Source organism: Equus caballus, chromosome 30 (genome assembly GCF_041296265.1).
Source record: "Equus caballus isolate H_3958 breed thoroughbred chromosome 30, TB-T2T, whole genome shotgun sequence".
NCBI classification, from domain to species: Eukaryota; Metazoa; Chordata; class Mammalia; order Perissodactyla; family Equidae; genus Equus; species Equus caballus.
The window spans coordinates 37,060,528-37,079,482 of NC_091713.1; the positions used below are offsets into that span (position 1 = coordinate 37,060,528).

Below are 18,955 nucleotides of genomic sequence, written 5' to 3' on the forward strand. Positions count from 1 at the left end.
GCATGCCAGAGTCAGAGCACGGTCCGCACTGCCTGGGGACAGTGTCTGGGGCACTCAACAGCTCACTCCTGAACACCAGATGACCTCAGGAGAAAAGAGGTAAGTGGGACCTGCACTCAGGGCAGCTCAGAGTGGGCCACCCAGGGCATCCTTTAAGAGCATACGGGTCTTGAAGGAGAGACCCCGTGTCCTAGGGCTCAGGGCTGATCATGGGGCTGGTCCTGCTGGGAGAGGAGGCACAGGAGATGGGACCCAAGACCCCGCCCAGGTTCCTCTTGCTCCTCTGAGCAGACGCTGAGACACAGGAGGTGGAGCCCCCACTGGCACTTCATGGTGTTTGGGAAATTCTGGTGTCCGGGTCCTGGACTCGCTGCCCCTCCCGTGGGTGGCAGGTGAGGGTGAGGCTGTGGTGCCCCGTCACGGGGAGAGGGGCTGGGGCACTGACTCAGCTGCAAAGTGGGGAGAGTGGGGCTGGGGCCACGCCCAGGAGCTGCCGGTGGATCTCCCAGAGGCAATGGTGAGCGCCCTCTGTGGGCCCGAGGCCCTGTCTACTGCCTCCCTGTCCTCTCAGACGCGTGCAGAGGGGGCCTCCTTGTCCCCCAGCAGGAGACCTGGCATTCTTTGGTAACTGTGCCTCTTCAAACACCAGGTGCCTCATGCTTCCAGGGCTTTGGGTGTGCTGTTCCCTCTTCCCTTCCTTGCTCTTGTCTTTCACTGTCCCCTCCTCACTCTCTGGGACTCGGGGGGAGGGACACCTTTTCCTCCAGAAAGCCCTCCTGCCTGCCAAGGCCAGGTGGGTGCCCCTGGTCCGTGCTTCCTCCCCACCCTGCGCCCACCTGCTGTCCCCCTGAGCTGGAATCTTCTGCTGCTGAGGAAAGAGGTGCCACCTAGATGGCAGCGTCCCCTGCACCTGTCACAGTGCCCAGAGTGTATTTGGTCCTTGGGAGGTATTTATTGAATGAATGAATGAGAGAATAAGAAATGAGGCCGAGAGCCCAGGCTAAGCCCATCCCCGCTGCCCAGGGGCGATATCCTTCTCGTCTCCGTGTGACCAGCATCTCTCACAGAGCCTGGCGCACGGCACGGGATGAACAGGACTATACTGTTTCTCGAGAGGACCAGGGTGACACCTGGAGGGACAGATCATGGAACACACGGTGACACTAGGTGGTGTCACGGTGACGCAGTTGTGACAGCATCCAGGGTGCCCAGAGCAGGGAGAAACGGAGTCACAGTGATGAAAGAGCGTGTGGAGCCTTCTAGAGACAGGCTCCCTGAGCTCCTTTGGGGGGATGATGAGTGGGGAGTGGGAGGAGGCCTCCAGGCAGAGGGAACAGCCTGAGCAAAGGCCTGGAGCCACGGGAGGATGGGGCGGTCAGCCTTCCTCTGGAGCTCTCCCAGCCTGCATCCCTTCCCAGTCTTTCTGCCCCAGGAACCAATGCCACTAGGCTGTCCTCTTCACTCGGGGACACCGGCTTGCAGTTCAAGCCCACAGGTCATGGGAAGGGGGAAACTGAGGCACCCAGACTCGCCCACACCTCCCGGCAGCTCGGGCTGAAAAGCTGCAAGGAAACAGGCCCTCCTTCTTCCTCGGGGGTCCCCCGGCCCCTCAGACGCCCCTCCTCTGCGCCCTGGCCAGGATGAGAAAGAAAATGGCCGTCCCAAGAGGCCGCCGTGATTCACACGAGTGACTCACGCAGGGATGGCTCCGTCCCCACGTGTGTGTGATCTCTCTCGGTGACTCACAGAGGCTGATGGCACAGCCCTTCTGCACTCTGCGCCTCCCTCCCGCCTCCCAGGCCAGCTCCAGAAACATGCGCCCAGCCATCACCTCTCCCAGCCCGGAGCAGGTGGGAGGGGCCACATGGGAGGGAGCTCCTTGGGGTTTGGCAGACCCCAGGGGCCTGTGTCCTGAGGGTCTGCTGTCTGCCCTGACTCCCTGTGAGACCCGGGGCTGCCTCAGTTTCTCTCCCTCTACAAGGGAAGTGACAGAAATGCCATTCGAAGTGCAGTGGCTTTTTATTACGGGCGTGCTGTGGGCACGTAGGGGTCAGGCGTGAGTGGAGGCTTCCAGCTGGGCTGGCTCCTGTCTTCCAGAAGAGTCTGCCTCTGGTGCCCAGGAGCTGGGGGCGTGCAGGGTGGGGACACAGCGAGGAGCAGGTCTTCCGGGAAGGAGGCCTGGCCCCCAAGGAGGCTGCAGCCTCTACTTCCAGCGCCCGGTGACTTTGGCCTTCCCGCGGGTCTTGGAGCTGCAGGAGGAGCAGGACCCTGTCTCATGGGGACCCAGGGCAGGGCAGCAGGTCCCCATAGCCGGGGGGGGATGCTGAGGGCTGGGGGGGCAGCCTGGAGGGAGGACTCTGGCTCCACTGGGGAGAGGAGAGGGAGGCCCCGGAGGGAGCCTGTGAGCTGAAGGAGGGGAGTGGATGGCGGGGAGATCAGGAGAATGGAGGCAGGGGTGGGCGAGGCAAGGGGGGGCTCTGGTGCTTACACTTTCTGGTTATCATTGATCCTGTTCCGGAGAACATTGATCTGGAAGAAAAGTGGGAAAGACAGAGTCACACTGGAGCTCACTAGGCTCAGGTCCTGGGGGGGCCTGGCCATGGGGGAGAAGGGCTCAGCGGTGGGGGAGGAAGGAAAAGGGAAAGAGGAGTGGGGGAGGAGAGGAGGGAGGAGGAGGGGGAGGGGAGGAGGGGGAGGGGAGGAGGGGGAGGAGGAGAAAGACGAGGAGAAAGACGAGGAGGCGGGGGAAGCGGGGGGGGGGGGGGGGGGGGGCACGGGATGGGGAGGGGGCGGTGGCCGCGCACTTCGTATTTCTGCTGCTTGAACTTCTCCTGCAGGTCGAACTTCTCGGCCTCCAGGTTGTAGATGCTCTGCCACAGTTCCTTGGCCTTCTCCCTGCACGAGCCAGAGGGGGCAACAAGGAGGGCCCTCATCCGCCTTCATCCTGACCCTGAGCCAGCCCCCGTGGGCCCCAGCCTTCCTTCCCACCCCCAGGCCTGCAGAGGGGCCCCCAGCACCGGGCTGAACATGGGGCCCAGATGGCCGTGCCCAGTGCTTAGGAACAGACAGGGGGGCTGCCAGGACAAAGTCCCGGGGACGCGGAGGAAGAGGGAGCAGGCTTTCGCGCACTGCAGAGCGTCTGCTCAAGCCCCCTGCCCAGCACCTGTGTGCAGGTGGGTCAGGGGAAGCTCACAGAGGTGAGGGGCCTGCTCAGTCCTTTCCCGCCAAACAGGTCCCGGGAAAATACGTGAGGCGGCAGCGCCCCCTGGTGGTGGCGACCAGCCCTGCCCCGCCCCCTCCTGGAGCAGCCCGGAGGAGCCTGGCCACCACCGGCCCCACCTCAGCTGATCTTCATTCAGGTGGTCGATGGCCAGCACCTTCCTCCTCTCTGCCAGAATCTTCTTCTTCTTTTCCCGCTCCGTCTGCCGCTTCCCACTTTTCCGCTCCGTCTGGAGGGGTGAGAAGCAGGGAGAATTGGCTGGAAAACGCCCCCTCCGTCCCCTGATCCTCCCATAACCCCGTGGGAGCTGGGCAAGGCCTGCAGAGGACCAGGTTCTGATTCTCTTCTTCCTGCAACACCCACAGCATCTGCTGCCTGGATCCCCAGAGACACTGAGGCCAGGCGGGGAGGGCCGGGCCAGCACCCCTTCCTCTGCCTCTCCAATCTTCCATCTCTCTCCAGGCTCCTCCTCCCGCCTCACCCAATCCCCACATGCCTCCCTTCCCAGGCCAGGCTCCTTCTCCTCCCGGGGACCGCCCCACCCCCCAAAAAGACCATGAGGAGGAAGAGGGTTTGAGGTTTGGTACCCACCTCGGCCTGCAAAGCCAGGACAGCATGAGAGAAAGACCCAGAGAGAAAGACCGAGACCACGACAGAGACACAGAGAGAGGGCAGGGCACAGAGCAGAAGACAAAGGTAGAGAGACAGGGGGAAGAGGAGAAGGTGATCAGACGCTCGCTGCGGGCACCGTCGTCTGCTAGGACACGGGCCTGGCGCTACGGCAGCGGCAGTTTCCACAGCAGAGCCACGCCAAGTTTGGCTGCTACGGTCACTGTGGGGGCCAGTGCAGGGGGCTGGCCTTGTGCTCAGCTGGGGACGTTGGAAATCTAAGGGATTGTTCTGACCCCTCCACTGCACGGAGAAAATCAGTCTACAGCACCCCTCCTCCCTGGCGAATATTTAGTAGGAGTGCGGAACGAAAACTAGGAACGGAGAGGGAGTTCCCAGGAATCAGCCGCCTCCATGTGTGCACACACGGATGCTACCAGTGTTAGCTCATCTGACTTTCCCAAAGCCGGCGGGGCGGACAGACAGCACCAGCCCCACGGTGGACAGGAGGAGACTGAGGCGCCGTGCACAGCTGTGTGTGCAGATCGGAGTACCCACCGGGCCCCTGACAATAGGCTCAGGGCTCTCCAGCTGCACCTGGCCACCTGGGCTCCTGGGCCGGCTGAAGCCAGGGGTGGGGAGGAACAGTGGCGTCCGGCCTCGGCCCACAGGACCACCCCGGCAGGGCCCGGCGAGCAAAGGCCGCAGAGTGGCTGAGCGAGCCCCGGAGTGGGGCGTGAGGAGGCCGGCTCTCACCCAGGCACCTGGGAACCGCGTCCTGGGACCAGCCTCCGGTCTGTCTGCTGCAGCGGATGCCTCACTCCTCGAGGCACGTCCGGGCGCCTGGAAGACCGCGGCTGCCCCCACCTACCCTCTGGATATAGCCTCCAAAGTGGATCATGTTGGACAGAGCCTTCTTCTTCCGGGCCTCGTCCTCAGCCTTCCTCCGGTTCTCCTCTTCCTCTCGCCGCGCCCGCTCCTCCTGGTTATCGGCGGGGAGCAGAGGGATTAGGGGCAGGGGCAGGACCCCTGATGCTGCGTTGCAGCTGGCAGTCTCTATGGCAAGTTGATCTGAGCCTTCTCTCCCCTGGGTGCCCCTACCCCCCGTTCACAGGGCCTGGCACTCAGCCGTGAGCACTTCTGTTCATTGAATGAATGACGAGCGACCGACTGAAAGAACGTGGTCCTGATGCCTGAGTGTGAGGCCCATCGCCCCCAAGGAGGTCTGCAGCTTCGGCTCTGGGACCTTCCAGCCCCTGGTAGCCTGCGCTGGGCAAGCAATGAGGATGGAGAGCCTTTTAAATCCTAAGCTCACGAGGACCCCAGCAATTCTGTCTCCTTCTCTGTGTGTCATCAGAGCCAAAACAATGCCCAGGGCTCCTAGGTGCTTGCTATCTCTTGGCTGAATCGATGTCTATGAACAGAGGGGAGCCTGGGGGCCTGGCAGGAGCTGGGAGCGTGTTGGGGGGCTCTGTGGGCTGGGGCCGGGGGGCACTCACGGCCAGGCGGGTCTGACGCTCCTTCTCCCGCTCGTTCCGAATGCGCTGCTGTTCGGCTCGCTCAGCCCGCCGTTTCTCCTACAGAGAAAGAGGCCAGGCCCGCCCGGTGTGCACGGGGAGGAGGTGTCATCAGATGCGCAGGGACCCACAGGGGGGATTTCCCTCCAGAGTGGGGGCCGTGACTGCCCTTCCTCCAACGGCCTCCGTGCTCAGCCAGACCCTAGACACAAGCAGGGACAGCCCCTCGACAGCTGGGCCAGCGCAGCACGCCCCGGCTATACAAGGACGGTCCATGCCGGGCACGTGCAGATGACCCGCACAGAGCATCACTTATCGTGGGATTGTCCTCAACAATTTGAAAAATGTCAGGCAGGCTGCTCCCACCTCCCACGGGGGCTACACCCGAGCGGCTGCTTTGTGCTCAGAGATAGATGGCCAAGTCCTCAGCTGCCACTCAGAGCAGCAGGTCACCGGTGGGAAGGCCAGTTTGGCAGAGAGAAAAAAAAGGGAGTCAAGATGACCTCTCGCTCCCCTGTAGAATGATCTGGGATTCTCGAGGTCACTCTCCCTTCATTACGGGGGGATTTGTGCCCAGTGGGAGGGAGGCAGGGGCAGGCCTGGGACAGCTGAGGCCTGAGGGGGCCAGAGATGAATCGACTCGGCTCCAGCCGTCAAGGAGCATCTGGTCTGGCGGGGAGGGAAGGTAGGGACCCAAGAAATCACAGTGCAGACCCTTCGAAGCAGCTCCTGGCTGCAGGTTCCCGATGGAGAGCCCACTTCTACCAGGGTAAGGGGCTCCAGGGAGGGCTGCCTGGAGGAGGCAGGGCCTAACCATGGAGGGTGGAGGACCAGCTGGGGCTCGACACTTACGATCCTGTCTTTGAGTGAAACGAGCTCCTCCTCCTCCTTCTTCCTGTTCTCAAAGTGAGCCTCGATCAGCGTCTGCAGCTCGTTCAGGTCCTTCTCCATGCGCTTCCGGTGGATGTCCTGCGGGTGGACCACCCAGCTCGGAGGCTGCCATGCCCCACGAGTCCAGGGGAGAGACAAGGAGGGGGACACACCACCCCCCTCAATGCAAAAGGCCTCTGGCACGGCTTGGGGCCTGGCCAGGGAAGGGACCACTGTGGCCTGAACCCCGGGGAACGCCCAGCCCGGCCTGTGCTGGACACCAGCGCACAAGGTCGTAAGGTCTCTCTCACGGGGGGGCCTTGTGACCACCCCTAGCCTGGCCTTCTCTCCCAGAAACCACCACTCACATCGAAGTCTACTCTCTCTCCATCGGGGATCTTGGGCGGCACCAAGTTGGGCATGAACAGCCTGTCGGGGAGACGAAGGCAGAGGGGTGAGCATCAAGCCGTCCCTGGACCCGAGGGACGGTGGGGGCCTGGGGCAGGCCGGGCCCATCTCCTTCCTGCAGAAACACGGCCGCCCGGCTGCACAGCCCACCCACATCACAAGAGGCGGCTCACACGTGCTCAGCTCCTTCACACGTGTCCTTTCATTTCATCCTCACCAGACACCTGGGAAGTAGGTCCCATTCATCTCATTTAAGAAACCGAGGCCCAAAGAGGTCGTGACTTGCTCAAAACCACGCAGCCAGGAAGCAGAGAAGCTGGGACCAGGTGACATGCTTGTCTGACTCCAGATACCGGGGGTTGACCCCGTGAGCCAGGAGCCCTGCGTTTGCTGCGGTCCAACACGCGTGTGCTGCGTGGTGCCAGGCCCAGTGGGCTTCCCTGTCTGCCCTCCGGTCTGGGTGGGGCTGAAATGAGAGGCTGCAGTGGACGGACAAGAGGCCAGGACAGAGAGGGTGCTGGACAAGGAGATGGAGCTGGACTCTTGGGCTGGATTCCGGCCGTCTGGATGACAGGGGAAGCAGCCCATAGCGTGCTGGGGCGCCCTCTGCTGGCGGGTTCGGCATCGCCAAAAAGGGAAACCCTCGCGGGCCCGCGCCCCACTCCAAGACCCACAGCTTCCCAGGAGGTTTCATGTGCGTGGGACCAACTCGCCCTGCTCTGCCCCTCTGTGGTTCTTTGAAGCCACCACGCCTGGGATGGCATGGTTTCATTGCTTGGCTCCCCCAAATTTTCTTCCGTCTTCCCCCAGGTCCCACCTCAGCCACGGAGGAGGATGTTCTAGCTATCCTGTGGGATGTGGGAGGGCCATGACTTGTCCATCACTTTCCTCTAGATGAACTCAGTGCTGTCCATGCCAGGGCACGACATTGGTAATGAAACGTGGAATAGATTTCAGGCCCCACTACCCTCCCCCCAGGTAGAACCTCTTGTGCAGTACACAACCTGTACAACCATACATGGTGCTCTGTGCCTGCCACACCCCCAGCCCACGCCCACTGTGCCACACTGCTCTCCTGTCCTGTCCTAATCATCCTCCCTCACTGGCCCTCTGCTCCCAGGGCTTCACCACAGCTGCGTCCCACTCACCTGGGCTTGGGTTTGAACTCCTCCACTGGGCCATCTGGAGAGGAGAGAAGCACACAGCCACGGGGTCAGGAGGCCCTGCATCTGGGTGCAGCGCTGCCCCTGATTAGCCGTGCCCCCGTGGGCCTCTGTTTCCCCATCTGCCCTGTGAGTCCCTTCCAGCCTGGGGACCCTGGTTCCAGGAGCATCAACGAGAATGACAAGCCCCCTGCTCCCCCCCATCACAGGGGCTCCGGGGGGACGTCTCAGGGACGGCTGAGTCCTGGCAGGGAGCCACACACGCAGTGTGGACCGTCGGAGCCTTCTCTCGTTCACCCTTCTCAGGAGGCAGCTTTGCCCTCTCAGCCGCACAGTGGGGTGGGGTCCTGTGGCACGGCCCCTGGCGTCCTGGACCCAGAATCCCCTCCCAGGCTCTGTCTCCCTGCCTGACCCCGGACTTCTGGTGGCCACAGGGCCAGGGAGCTGATGGGCATGACTGCAAGTCCTAGCCGGCTGCCCCTCCCCTCCAGAAAGGAGACTGCGACCCCCCCGGACCCCCGGTAAGGCTGTGGTGTGACAATGACCACAACGTGACCCACATGGACGTCTACGTCTTGGGATTTCATCCTCCAGACACCACACCCACCAGTGATCTCCCTGAGCTCCAGGAGCCTCATGTGTGGATGTGACTTCTGGGTGCCCTGCCCAGACTGGGCTCGGACAGGGGTCCCCTCTCCCTCTGGGCACCGCCCCGGCAGCTGCTGTTGACGGAGCAGGAGCCGAACTTTGGAGCCCAACCTCTCGATCCTGCGTGGTCACCAAGTTCTCTCTTCTCCCCCCGAGCCCCTCCTCTCCCTGTCCCTGGAGGGGGCCCCATGGGCAGTATCCCCCAAGCTGCTTGGAGGGGTCCCCTTGCCACCCCAAGACGTCTCTCCCGATGTCCAACAGTCCTTACCTTCAGCCTCTTTAGCTTCCTCTTCTTGTCCATCTTCTAGACAGAACACGAGAAATCAAGAAAGGTCCTGGTTCTGAGCTCAGAGCCCCCTGCCAAGAGCCTCCCCCACAGACAGGTCCCAGCTAAAGTGCACCCTGCTGGTTTCTGGAGTCAAAGAGCTGTCTAGTCACACTCACACATGCATGCACGCATGCCCCTGCCTGACACAGAAGGAGTATGCAGTCAAGGTTCATTGATCGGACAATTGACGGTTGAATCCCCACCCAGACAGGAGGCGCAGTTGCACAGGTTGGAAAGCCTGTTCCAGGTGGGTTTCTCGCTGCCGCAGGAGTGGCGCTGGGGGCCCTCAGCACCGTGAGCACCGTGACGAAGCCCCCTGCCCCCGCCCCCGGAGCCTCACCTCCTGTGTGGTCCTCGGCCTCAGCCTCGGCCTCACCTTCTGCTGCCTCTTCCTGATCTGGAGGAGGGAACCGGACACAGTGAGCAACCAGGCCCCACTCGAGCCAGCGGGCAGAACCCAGAACAGGCAGGTTGGTCCCAAATCCAGAGGATGGTGTCTCAAATCTCGTCCCCCAAAACCTGTTGTCACGAGCTGGCAAATCCTCCAAAGCAGAGGAAAACCCACCCTTTTGAGAGTCTGTGTAGGGGCCCAGGGCACGGCGGAGCCAGCTCGCTTTCTGCTTCGCATAGCTCCTGGAGCGTGTGGCGCTCCTTGAAAACCGGAGGGGACTCCGGTGGCCCCTCTGCCTGTCGTCTGTGAGTTTCCCCATGTCTCCTCTTTGGGACAACCTGAATGTGCAGAGCCCCCCACTTCCCCAGAGGGCAGGGGGACAAGGGGGCAGCTCTCCCCCGGGGCCTTCCTGGAGAGCCCCCTCCTCAGGTCCTCACGCCACGTGCCGAAGTGATATTTCAGAGAAATTGCAGAGCTTCTAAGGGGCAGGGTCCACTCTGCTGGGGGTGCAGAAGCCCAAGGGGGCCGGGGGGGTGTTCTGGGCCGTTGGAGGGCTGGGCAGGAACTGGAGCGAGGCCTCTCCATCATTTCCATGTGTCAAGGACTCAGGAAAAAAGAAAAGTCGGGTGATCTTTCAGTGAGATGTGGGTACAATACTGAGTGTGAACGGATCAGAGTAGAAATAGCACAGATCTACAGATCGAAACAGACCTTTGCAAGGTAACAATAATGCTAATAATGCTCCATGCCTGGATAAAGTGCTTCAGATAACTGAACACTGTCATAATCTCTCTCTGTCTCTCTCTCTCTCTCTCTTTTTTTTTTTTTGGTGAGGAAGATTGGCCCTGAGCTAACACCCATGCCAATCTTCCTCTATTTTGTATGTAGGATGCTGCCACAGCATGGCTTGATGAGCAGTGTGTAGGTCTGTGCCCAGGATCCGAACCCTCGAACCCCAGGGGGCTGTGGAAGCAGAGCATGCACAACCTTAACCACTAGGCCACCAGGCAGCCCTTTCATAATCTTATTTGAGAAACTATTACATTGAATGTTTCTAGGTGTGATGATGGTATTAACAGTTACGTCTTTTTAACAGCGCTTATCTTTTAGAGCTAAATACTGAAACATTTAAGCACGAAATGATATGACGTCTGGAATGAATTTGGATGTCGGGTCTAAGTAAATGGGGAGAGTCGGAGCAGAGGTGAAAGATGGGCCGTAGTTTGATGACTAGTGAAGCTGGGTGACGCCTGCATGGGAGGTGCATTATTCTATTCTTGCTACTTTTATATGCATTTAAAACTTTCCATGGTAAAAAAGGAAATTAGAGAAAGAAAGCAAAAATAACTAATCAGAGAAAGCGGCGACTCTGTCTGAACAAAACGGCGGGCGCAGAGACGGGCTGAAACCTTCTGCCTCAAGACCTGAGCAGCAGGTTAGGACTGATCCCCACTGAGGGGCCACGGTTGTTGGAGGGTCCTGGCTCAGCTGAGAGTGAGGGGCGGGGACAAACAAGCTGTTTCCTCAGGGCTCCAGGGAGCACGGGATTCCTGGGACCACCCCCCCCGCCCCCGCCCGCCTCCACCTGCCCAAGTTCCATACCTTCCACGGCTCCGTCTGCTGGAAGGGAAGGCCATGGCCGCCAGGGAGGAGAGAATAGGGGGGTCAGTTTCAAACCAGGCTGTCCTTCATCCAAATGAGTGTATAGGTGTGTGCTTACCTTCCTGCTCCCTGCAGGGCAGAAGAGGATGCTGTCACTAGCACACACACACACACAGAGGCACACACATGCACACGCACACATGCATGCGCACACACACACACACGCAGAACCACACACACACACATGCACACACACACATGCATACACACATGCATGTGCGCACACACACGCAGAGCCACACACATGCATACACACACACACGCAGAGCCACACACATGCATACACACACATGCATGCACACACACGCGCGCAGAGCCACACACATGCATGCACGCACACGCAGAGCCACACACATGCATACACACACATGCATGCGCGTGCACACACACACATGCATGCACACACACACGCACGCACGCTGGCCTTTCCCTGAAGACAACCCTGTCTTTTATTTCACTCATTGCCTGATGGAGTCGACCCTCCTCTGCCCGCCCTGCAAAGCCGCCCCTCCCCCAGCCCAGCCCCCTCAGCCGGCGTCCCCCGCCGTCCCCAGCACCCCTCTGCTTCAGGCCCCTTGGTCTCTTCTGCACCGTGCCCACCCACTCTCTGATCTCGCCTCTGAGCTTTCCCGGGCCGTCCCCCTTCCTGGAAAGCCCGTGCCTCTCCTTTCAGTCTCTGTCCAGATCCTACGCAGGTGGACCTGCCTTCTCCACGCAGCCTCCCCGGCAGCAGCTCCTCCCCCTGGGAGCTCCTACACTATAGCAGCCCCCTCCATGCCCGGCCCCTGCTTGCTAATTGTTTCTGCCATTTTGCATCCTAACGTCCCATAGGAGAGAGAGGTCCAAGACAGCAGGATCTGTGCCTCCACCTCTGTGTCCTCCCTGGTGACGCCCCCCCCACAGGAGATAGGTGTCGGATTGGCTGACGGAGTCCCACCCCAGCCTTCTCTCCAGGACGGGAGAGTGACGGGGCCTGTCAGGCCAGGAGGGCTCCCCGGTGGAGGGACAGTGCTGGGTTCTGAGTTGGGTTCTACGAGGCACGATCAGCTCGGTGACTCTGGGACAGTCCTTAAAGCTCCCTGCACCAGTTTGCAGGAGCCCAGCTTCTCAGCTCCTCTGCTCATGGCCAGTCTCCCAGCCAGGTGGGACCCCGCCGACCCTTGCAGCTGAGCCTCTTTACTTCTGAAAGCCCCCCAGCCCGGGGTCTGCCTGGGATCTGCAGCCCGGAGGCACAGGAGTGGAAATGAAGGGGCCCCCAAAACAGCCCGTCCTCCCTGCCCCGCCAGACCCCGGGGATACTCACTCTTCATATTCTTCCACTGCCTCTTCTGTGTCAGACATGGTCTCTGCGGCCCCTCCAGAAAGAGAGGAACGTTAGTGGGGGCGGACGAAGAGGCCCATCCTACCTCTCTGAGAAGGGCCAGCGGTTTAGTGGACAAGCCAGGGAGGCCAGGGGGCAAGGGGGCCCTTATTGACCCCAGGACCTGCAGCAAGGAGCCGCCACCTCCTCTGTCGGGGGATAATAGTACCACCGCCCACCCAGGGCAACCAGCTGACTTCTGTTTCACACCTTGCCCCTGAACAGGCAAGCTGTTTGGAGTTTCTGAGTTCAGGTTCAAAACATTATAACTCCCAAAACAATGTTTCTAAAGTCTCTCAACCTTATAACAGGGGAGCAGAGCCTGCATGAGCCCCCCCATCCATGCAGTCTGACCCCAGAGCTCCCCCGGGGAGAGCGGGGGGCTGTGGTTCGTCCACAGCGCAGAATTCTGCTCTGCAATGAAACGGAACCAGCCCGTGGTACCCGCAACACGGTGGATTAATCTCCAGGGAGTTACTCTCCTTGGGGGAAAAAAGCCAATTCATATGATTCCATTTCTAGAACATTCTTGAAATGGCAAGATCACAGCAATGGAGAACAAACTGGTGGTCGTTAGGGGTTGTGTGGAGGGTGGGAGGGAGCCCGGTGGTGTTAGGACTCTCAGATATCTTGACGGTGCCGAGGGACACACGTTACAGCTGGATTGAATTTCACACACGGTCTAAGCAGAGTTACAATCAGAGAGAGAGCACGGATTGTGGGCTCGTCTGTAGCCCAGCTGGGATTTACAACATAGTTGTGCAAATGTTACCACTGGGGGAAACTGGCAACCTGTAGGAGGGATCTGTGCCATTTCTCACACCTGCACGTTCATCAACCACTATCTCAATAAAAATTCCAATTAAATAAATCTTCCGTGGGGAACTCGTTTTGAGCTACTCCCCTCGCTGAGACAGGAACAGACAATCGCGGTTCAAATCCTCTTCCACCAGCTTGCTGAGCGTGTTTGGGCAAGTCTTTGTAACATCTCGGAACCTCGGCTCTTTCTCTGTGTTATGGAGATACAGCGTACATATCCTGGCTGCCCAGGGATCTTTATGGACCAAGTTGACACTGAGGAAAGTGGGAGGCGCTAGGCAATGCCAGGTTTTACCGTAATTTCCGTGCAATTACGGGGAGAGGTGGAAATAGCACCCACTTGGGAGAGACTAATCTGGGTTTGAACGTCGGCTCCATCTCACATTTGTGTGTGACCTTGAAAAGGTCACTTAACCTCCCTGTGCCTCAGTTCCCTCCTCTTTGACGTCACTCCTCCTCTGGGTGGCCCTGAGGCTTGGAGCTGGCCCAGAGTAGCATTCCATTAATAACTACAGGATAAGAAACCCTGATCCTTATTCACTTTCTGCGGTTTCAGGTACCCACGGTCAACTGAGGTCCAAAAATATTAAATGGAAAATTCCAGAAAAAACAATTCATGAGTTTTAAATCGCCAGCCATTCTAAATAGCATGATGAAATCGCGCACGTCCTGCTCCGTTCCGCCCGGGCCGTGACTCATCCGTTTGTCCAGCGGATCCACATTGCAGACTTCATCTGCCGTGAGTCACTGAGCAGCCTTCTCGGTTGTCAGAGCGACGGCCACGGTGTCACGGCGCTTTCATTCAAGTAACCCTTATTATACCTAATAATGGCCCCAAGGTGCACGGGTAGTGATGCTGGCAATTCAGATATTCTCTCAATGTGCCTAATTTATAAATTAAACCTTCTCATAAGTACATATATATAGGGAAAACGTAGCCCATACAGGATTCGGTCCTATCTGTGGTGTCAGGCATCCACTGGGATCTTGGAAGTTGTCCTCTGAGGATAAGGGGAGACCACCGTATTCTAACCCAAACCTCCTGGGCCACAGCAGGGCACGGATGCAGGGCCAACACTTGCTTTTGTTCAAATGTGAATAGTGCCCCCTGGAGTTGTGTGACATGAGGGCTGTGCAACCCTCTTGAGGGGCATTGGGGACAAGGTGACATGAGGGGGAGCTGCCAGTGAGGTGGGAGTGGAATGAATGCTGGATGTGACCACCCTCCCTGAGGTTTCCTGTGCCCCTGCCTTCTGTCCCCTGCATCCAGTGCAGAGGCCACCGAGGTCTGACCCAAGCCAGGCGATGACGGGGGTGCAGGACCCCTCACTGCCCTCTCTTCTCCCCGCACATCCCACTGCGGTGGCTGAGACCACCCCAGGCAGCCAGCTGTGGGTGTTCATGGGAGTCCCTGCTCTGGTGGGGTGGAGTGATGTCCTGCTTTGAGGCTGAGGGGTTCTGAAGGAGCCTCTGCTCCAGGCGGAGACCTCCTCAGACCTGGCGCCTGCGGCACCCCCAGGACCAGCTGCCCCTTTGAACCTGTTCCCATCACGTCCAGTCCTGCCGGGTTCCCGGCCTGCGTGGCCGCAGCTGAGCAAGCCCCTCGCTGCTCCCTCTGCTGGAGCCCATGGGTCAGGGAGGGAGGGGCTTGGCTGACACGGAGCTCTGGACAGAAACCCTGAGCCACTTTTTCGCTCCCCTGAGGTCAAGGGCGATGAGCAGAAAAGATGTCAGCTGTGTAAGGTGTCATGACGGGGAATCGAGCCTCATTCTGATGAAGAAGGACTCAGACCCCAGAAGGTCTCCAAGTGGGTCCTCAGGATGTGAGTGGCCAGAGAGAACCTCCCCTAACTCCAGGATGGGGGCGTCTGTGGCAGACACGCACTGCCCGGAGCCCCCAGGAGCAGTCAGAACTAGTGACCTGAGGACTTGGGGAGCTGCTCACAGAGCCCCGGGAGGAGTCTGTCATCTCGGGGAGGAGGGGGAGGTCTCTCAGGGGGATTGTGCATGGCCAGCCTGGGGTGCGAGGTCTCTAGCTTTCTCTCCTCTCCTGCCCCTCCCTCCCACCAGCTCAGACCCCTGGACACTGGGGCTCAGAGGAGGAAGGAGCAGCCTGGAGCCCTCTCCGTGCTCCAGGAGTACCATCCAGCTCCTAAAAATAGTGTGCCAACCACGGAGGGTCAGGGACAGGACACAGCCCAGCCAATCACCAAAGGTAGGACTGATGGAGAGGAAGGCCACAGGCTGAGGCTGGGGGCCGCTGAATGGGAGCCAATCATGAACCCGACAGGCAAGTTTCGAGAATGTCCTAAGGCACCTGTGTCCCCACACCCAAACCCCCACCTGCTTCCACTGACTGCTTTCCAGCCTGACTCCCTCACAGCCAAGAGGTCTGGGTCACCTTGCTCAGGGAGGAAAGCAAAAACAAGAGAAGGCAGAAAGAATACTGGCCATGGGGTCCAAAGATCTGGGTTTAAAAACCCAGTTTTTACTGTGTGACCTCAGTTAAGTCACTCTACCTCTCTGGGCCTCAGATAACCTCTCCATAAAATAGACGAGCTTCACGTTCTAGTCTTGCAGAAACAGTCTCTGAGGAATGTAGGCCCCCTCCCTCAGCCATTGTCCCTGAGGTTCGGCTGGGATTTCCCTAAGCCCGCAGCTGTTGGCCCACCGGGAGAGCCAGCAGACAGGGTACGGGGCAGTGGCCACTGGGGTGGCAGGGAGGGGACAGCGGCAACTTGATCCTCTCAGATTCCTCTTCTGCCCTGAGAGGAGTTGGCTCGGAAGGCACGGGTCAGAGGAGGAATTCAGGAGGTCGGGGGGGGGGGCTCCCCGCTTCATGTGGCCAAGGCCCGGCATGGGCTTCGAAATTCCTTACACTCCGGGCAACCCCCTCCCCAAAGACGTCTTCAGCCTGCCCCGGAGAAGCTGAAAAACCAAGGGAAGCTTCTCTCTCCGCCCCTCCTGGGCAAAGAGCACGGTCTGTCCCTAGGGGGCGTGTTGGGATGGGTTGGGACACTGGCAGGGGTGGGCAGCTGGAACCCGACGAAGGAGCTGGGTTCACAGCCTGTGAAAGGGTCTCCCCATGAGGTCCCTCCACCGTCACCCCCACCTGCTGCTCAGCGCACGCCCTCTCTGGGCCCGGGAAGGCAGAGGAGCTGCACCCCCCTGCCTGCCTGGGACGGGGGGTCGGTCTCAGTGCTTCCAGGACATTTATGAACTCCTGGACATGAGAACATGGCCTCAAGGACTGTTCCCACTGATAGGACTGCAGTCTCGCTCTGCTCCCTGGGGATCAAGAAGGACCCGCCCGGAAAGCTTCAGGGGGCCCTGGGCCTGGAGATGAGACGAGGGGAGGGACGGAGCGACTTGGGGGAGCCCCTGTCGGTCAGAGCTTCATCATATTTAGAGCAGACAATTTAGAGGCACAGCAATTACCTAGTCCGTCCGACTGATGAGGACACTGAGGCCCCGGGAGGGACTTTCCAAGTGCACGGTACCTTTTGTGGCAGATCCAGGACTCCAGCCCAGGTCTGCGATCTGACACGGGCCCCTGCGGCTCTAGGCACTGGCCCTGGAGCCCAGCCCGGCAGGACCCCCTCAGCAGCACCGCCTCCTCTCGGAGAGTGGACCTCCCTGGACGCCAACGTCCACTCCGAGGGGACGTGGGCTGCCTCCGGATGAAGCTGCCGGGCCGCAGGACGCCTTGCCTTCACGCTCAGCTCTCCCCTCGCTAGAGTCTTACCTCAGAACGGGCGCTGCTGGTGACCCCAAGGTGCACGCTCAGCCTCGGCCGGGACTGCGCGAGGGCAGGAGTGGTGAGGACTTTAAGCGGGCGTGCGGGCTGGGGCCCTGTGAGCCCAGCCCCGCGGTGGGAGGAATGTGCAGCAGGAGACACGGCCGGGGGGTGGGGGTGTCACCTGCTATTTTGGCAGGTGCCAGGGACAGGGCTAAAGGGACATGTACCCCACGCCATATAAGCCCATGTGGTCGTCCAGTTGCTCAGATAAGCTATTTAAAACCAGAACAGATATGCGGGGAACAGAGGAGAGAGCAGGCATGTAACAGAAACCAGCTGTCCCTCTCGAGAATCCCGATAAAGCGGATGCCAGCGGCCCAGGCCCGGGAGGGGCGGGGCAGCAGGCTGGGAGCCAGGGTTGGGGGCAGAGGTGACCTCTGACATCCTCCCTGAGTGTCTGGGCCGGGGGTCGCAGGCTAGGGTGGACATTAGGTCCATCTGCAGCTCCCCTAGAAGATGCCATGGGTAGGGCCATCTTCCAGCTCCTGGCTGTTCTAAGGGGTGGGTGGCCGGGATCATACGCACGCTCTGCGGGCTCAGCGAGGTCACCTACACACTGGGTCTCCTCCACGAGCCCCAAGCCATGTGACAAGCCCTCCTCACTGGGGAGGGCCTGAAACAGCTACAGGAGGTCAGAGACAAGGTGGAACTTCCAGCGAGAATGATGGTTGTCCTCGGGCAGGCAGCCAGGCGGTGTGAGGGGCCGTGAGGACTGTCAAAGTTCATTCCCCGAGGGCTTTCCGGTTAAGCAAGACAAGGACCGTGATGTGCTGGACCTACTGGCCTGTAAGATCCCTAAGGCCAGGGCCCAGGGGTTTCCTCCTTCTCGGCCCCTAGCGCAGCCCCGGGACATTCCAGGGCTCAGGGCATGACGCCGACGAAAGGCAGGAGAAAGCAAGTCCGGTGGCAGCTGGGCTGACTCTCCCCCTTGAGCCCCCTGAATCTTCTAGGTCCCCGTCCTGCCTGACTCTGGAGACCACTGCTCCCCGTGTGCCCTGGAGCCCTGAACCCCTGGCCCTCCCAGATGGTACCCATCAGTGATGGACACTCTGCTCTGTGGACGGAAAGTCAGTCTCCCCCATTCGCTGCCTCCTCCTCTCCCCTCTCCTGACCACGCGCAGCCTCCCGGTCCCCAGACTCCTCTCTCAACCCTGCGGCCTTGAGTTCCCACGCCGCGTCGGCCACCGATGTCCTTGAAAGAGTCCTCTGCACTCGGGACTTCCACCTGCTCCTCACCCGCTCTGCCATCCTCTCCTGCCCCATCACTCAGCTGAAATTGTCCCCACCGTGGTCCCCGGCAGCCTCTGAGCCCATTGGCCTGATTCCCCACCTCCCGGCTTATCCCCTGCCATGTGGTCCTGTGTGCTGCCAGCAGATGAGTGGCAGGTCAAGCCAAAGCCACATGCTTGACAGCCAGCATCCCAGCAGAGAGGGAGACCATGGGGAGAGAGAGAGGCAGAGGGATGCAGGTGGAGGGAGCAGACCCACAGAGGAACGGGGAGCAACCAGGCTGCCCGAGGGAGACGGAGGAGAACCCTTCACCCCGCTCTGGCCCACCAGGGCCCAGCCTCGCTGGGCGTCCTGGCCCAGAATCCCCCAGGACTTAGGAATTGCTTTTCCTAAATTGTCCCTTACCCTGAGCTCCTTCCTGTGGGTTACTGGTTCTTATAAGCCCAACGGTCCCTCGAACAGGCCATAACTCATTCGCAGGAATGCCTGGAAGAGGGATCAAAGCGATGAAACCCCACAGAGCCCCGGGGAAATACCCGGGATGTTCTGGGCATCCAGGGACTAACCTGCGAGGCAGTACTAACCGTTCCGAGGCCAGGATTTAACTCAGAGAGCTGGGAGACAAGCACTCAGCTGGGGAGAAGGTCCAGCCACCCTCCGGCAGCCAGACGTTGACATGATGGCTGCTCCCGACCCGTCGCGGATGCCCCCGTCCTTGCAAATAGACGTGAAGTCACTGCCTGGTATAACAACAGACAGGAAGAGAAAGCAGAGACGATGCTGATCCAGAATCGTACTGGAAGGGTGCTTGCAAATTTGAGGACCCACGGAGGACAGACCATTTGTGAGGTCCAGGGCCGCTGGGGCAGGAAAGCAGGAAGGAGGGGCAACAGGTGGGTGGGTGGGTCAGGGGACCTGTTCTGTCTCCAGA

General features: G+C 60.1%; 1 protein-coding gene across 16 annotated transcripts; it reads right to left on the reverse strand.

Annotated features, from left to right (window-relative positions):
• Positions 1-2,000: 2,000 nt before the first annotated feature.
• Positions 2,001-18,100, reverse strand: TNNT2 (troponin T2, cardiac type). Of its 16 annotated transcripts, none has more exons than XR_011434160.1 (14): positions 16,741-16,983; positions 12,120-12,171; positions 10,757-10,905; positions 9,104-9,160; positions 8,704-8,736; positions 7,773-7,806; positions 6,585-6,645; positions 6,199-6,315; positions 5,329-5,406; positions 4,697-4,811; positions 3,340-3,449; positions 2,805-2,895; positions 2,489-2,529; positions 2,001-2,249 (listed from the first exon to the last, which is right to left on the reverse strand). XR_011434160.1 is itself a non-coding variant. In XM_070255756.1 (14 exons), exons 2-14 carry the CDS (start codon positions 12,124-12,126, stop codon positions 2,204-2,206), a joined length of 915 nt encoding a protein of 304 aa, XP_070111857.1. In that variant the 5' UTR covers positions 12,127-12,162; positions 16,741-16,987; the 3' UTR covers positions 2,001-2,203. The 16 variants fall into 16 exon arrangements, 13 of the variants coding, with proteins under 13 accessions (XP_070111857.1, XP_070111855.1, XP_070111856.1 ...); XR_011434157.1 differs by having other exon boundaries at positions 8,704-8,739; XR_011434159.1 differs by having other exon boundaries at positions 8,704-8,739; positions 12,120-12,162; positions 16,741-16,881.
• Positions 18,101-18,955: the final 855 nt, after the last annotated feature.

What these genes read in the sequence shown, in the direction of transcription:
- TNNT2 (XM_070255748.1), bottom strand. Translation starts at nt 12,157, where the DNA reads ATGTCTGACACAGAAGAGGCAGTGGAAGAATATGAAGA. An exon ending in GCAGTGGAAGAATATGAAGA is followed by an intron (nt 10,906 to 12,119) that starts GTGAGTATCCCC and finishes TGCTAGTGACAG; the next exon opens with CATCCTCTTCTGCCCTGCAG. An exon ending in CTGAATGAAGATCAGCTGAG is followed by an intron (nt 2,896 to 3,339) that starts GTGGGGCCGGTG and finishes TGGCTCGTGCAG; the next exon opens with GGAGAAGGCCAAGGAACTGT.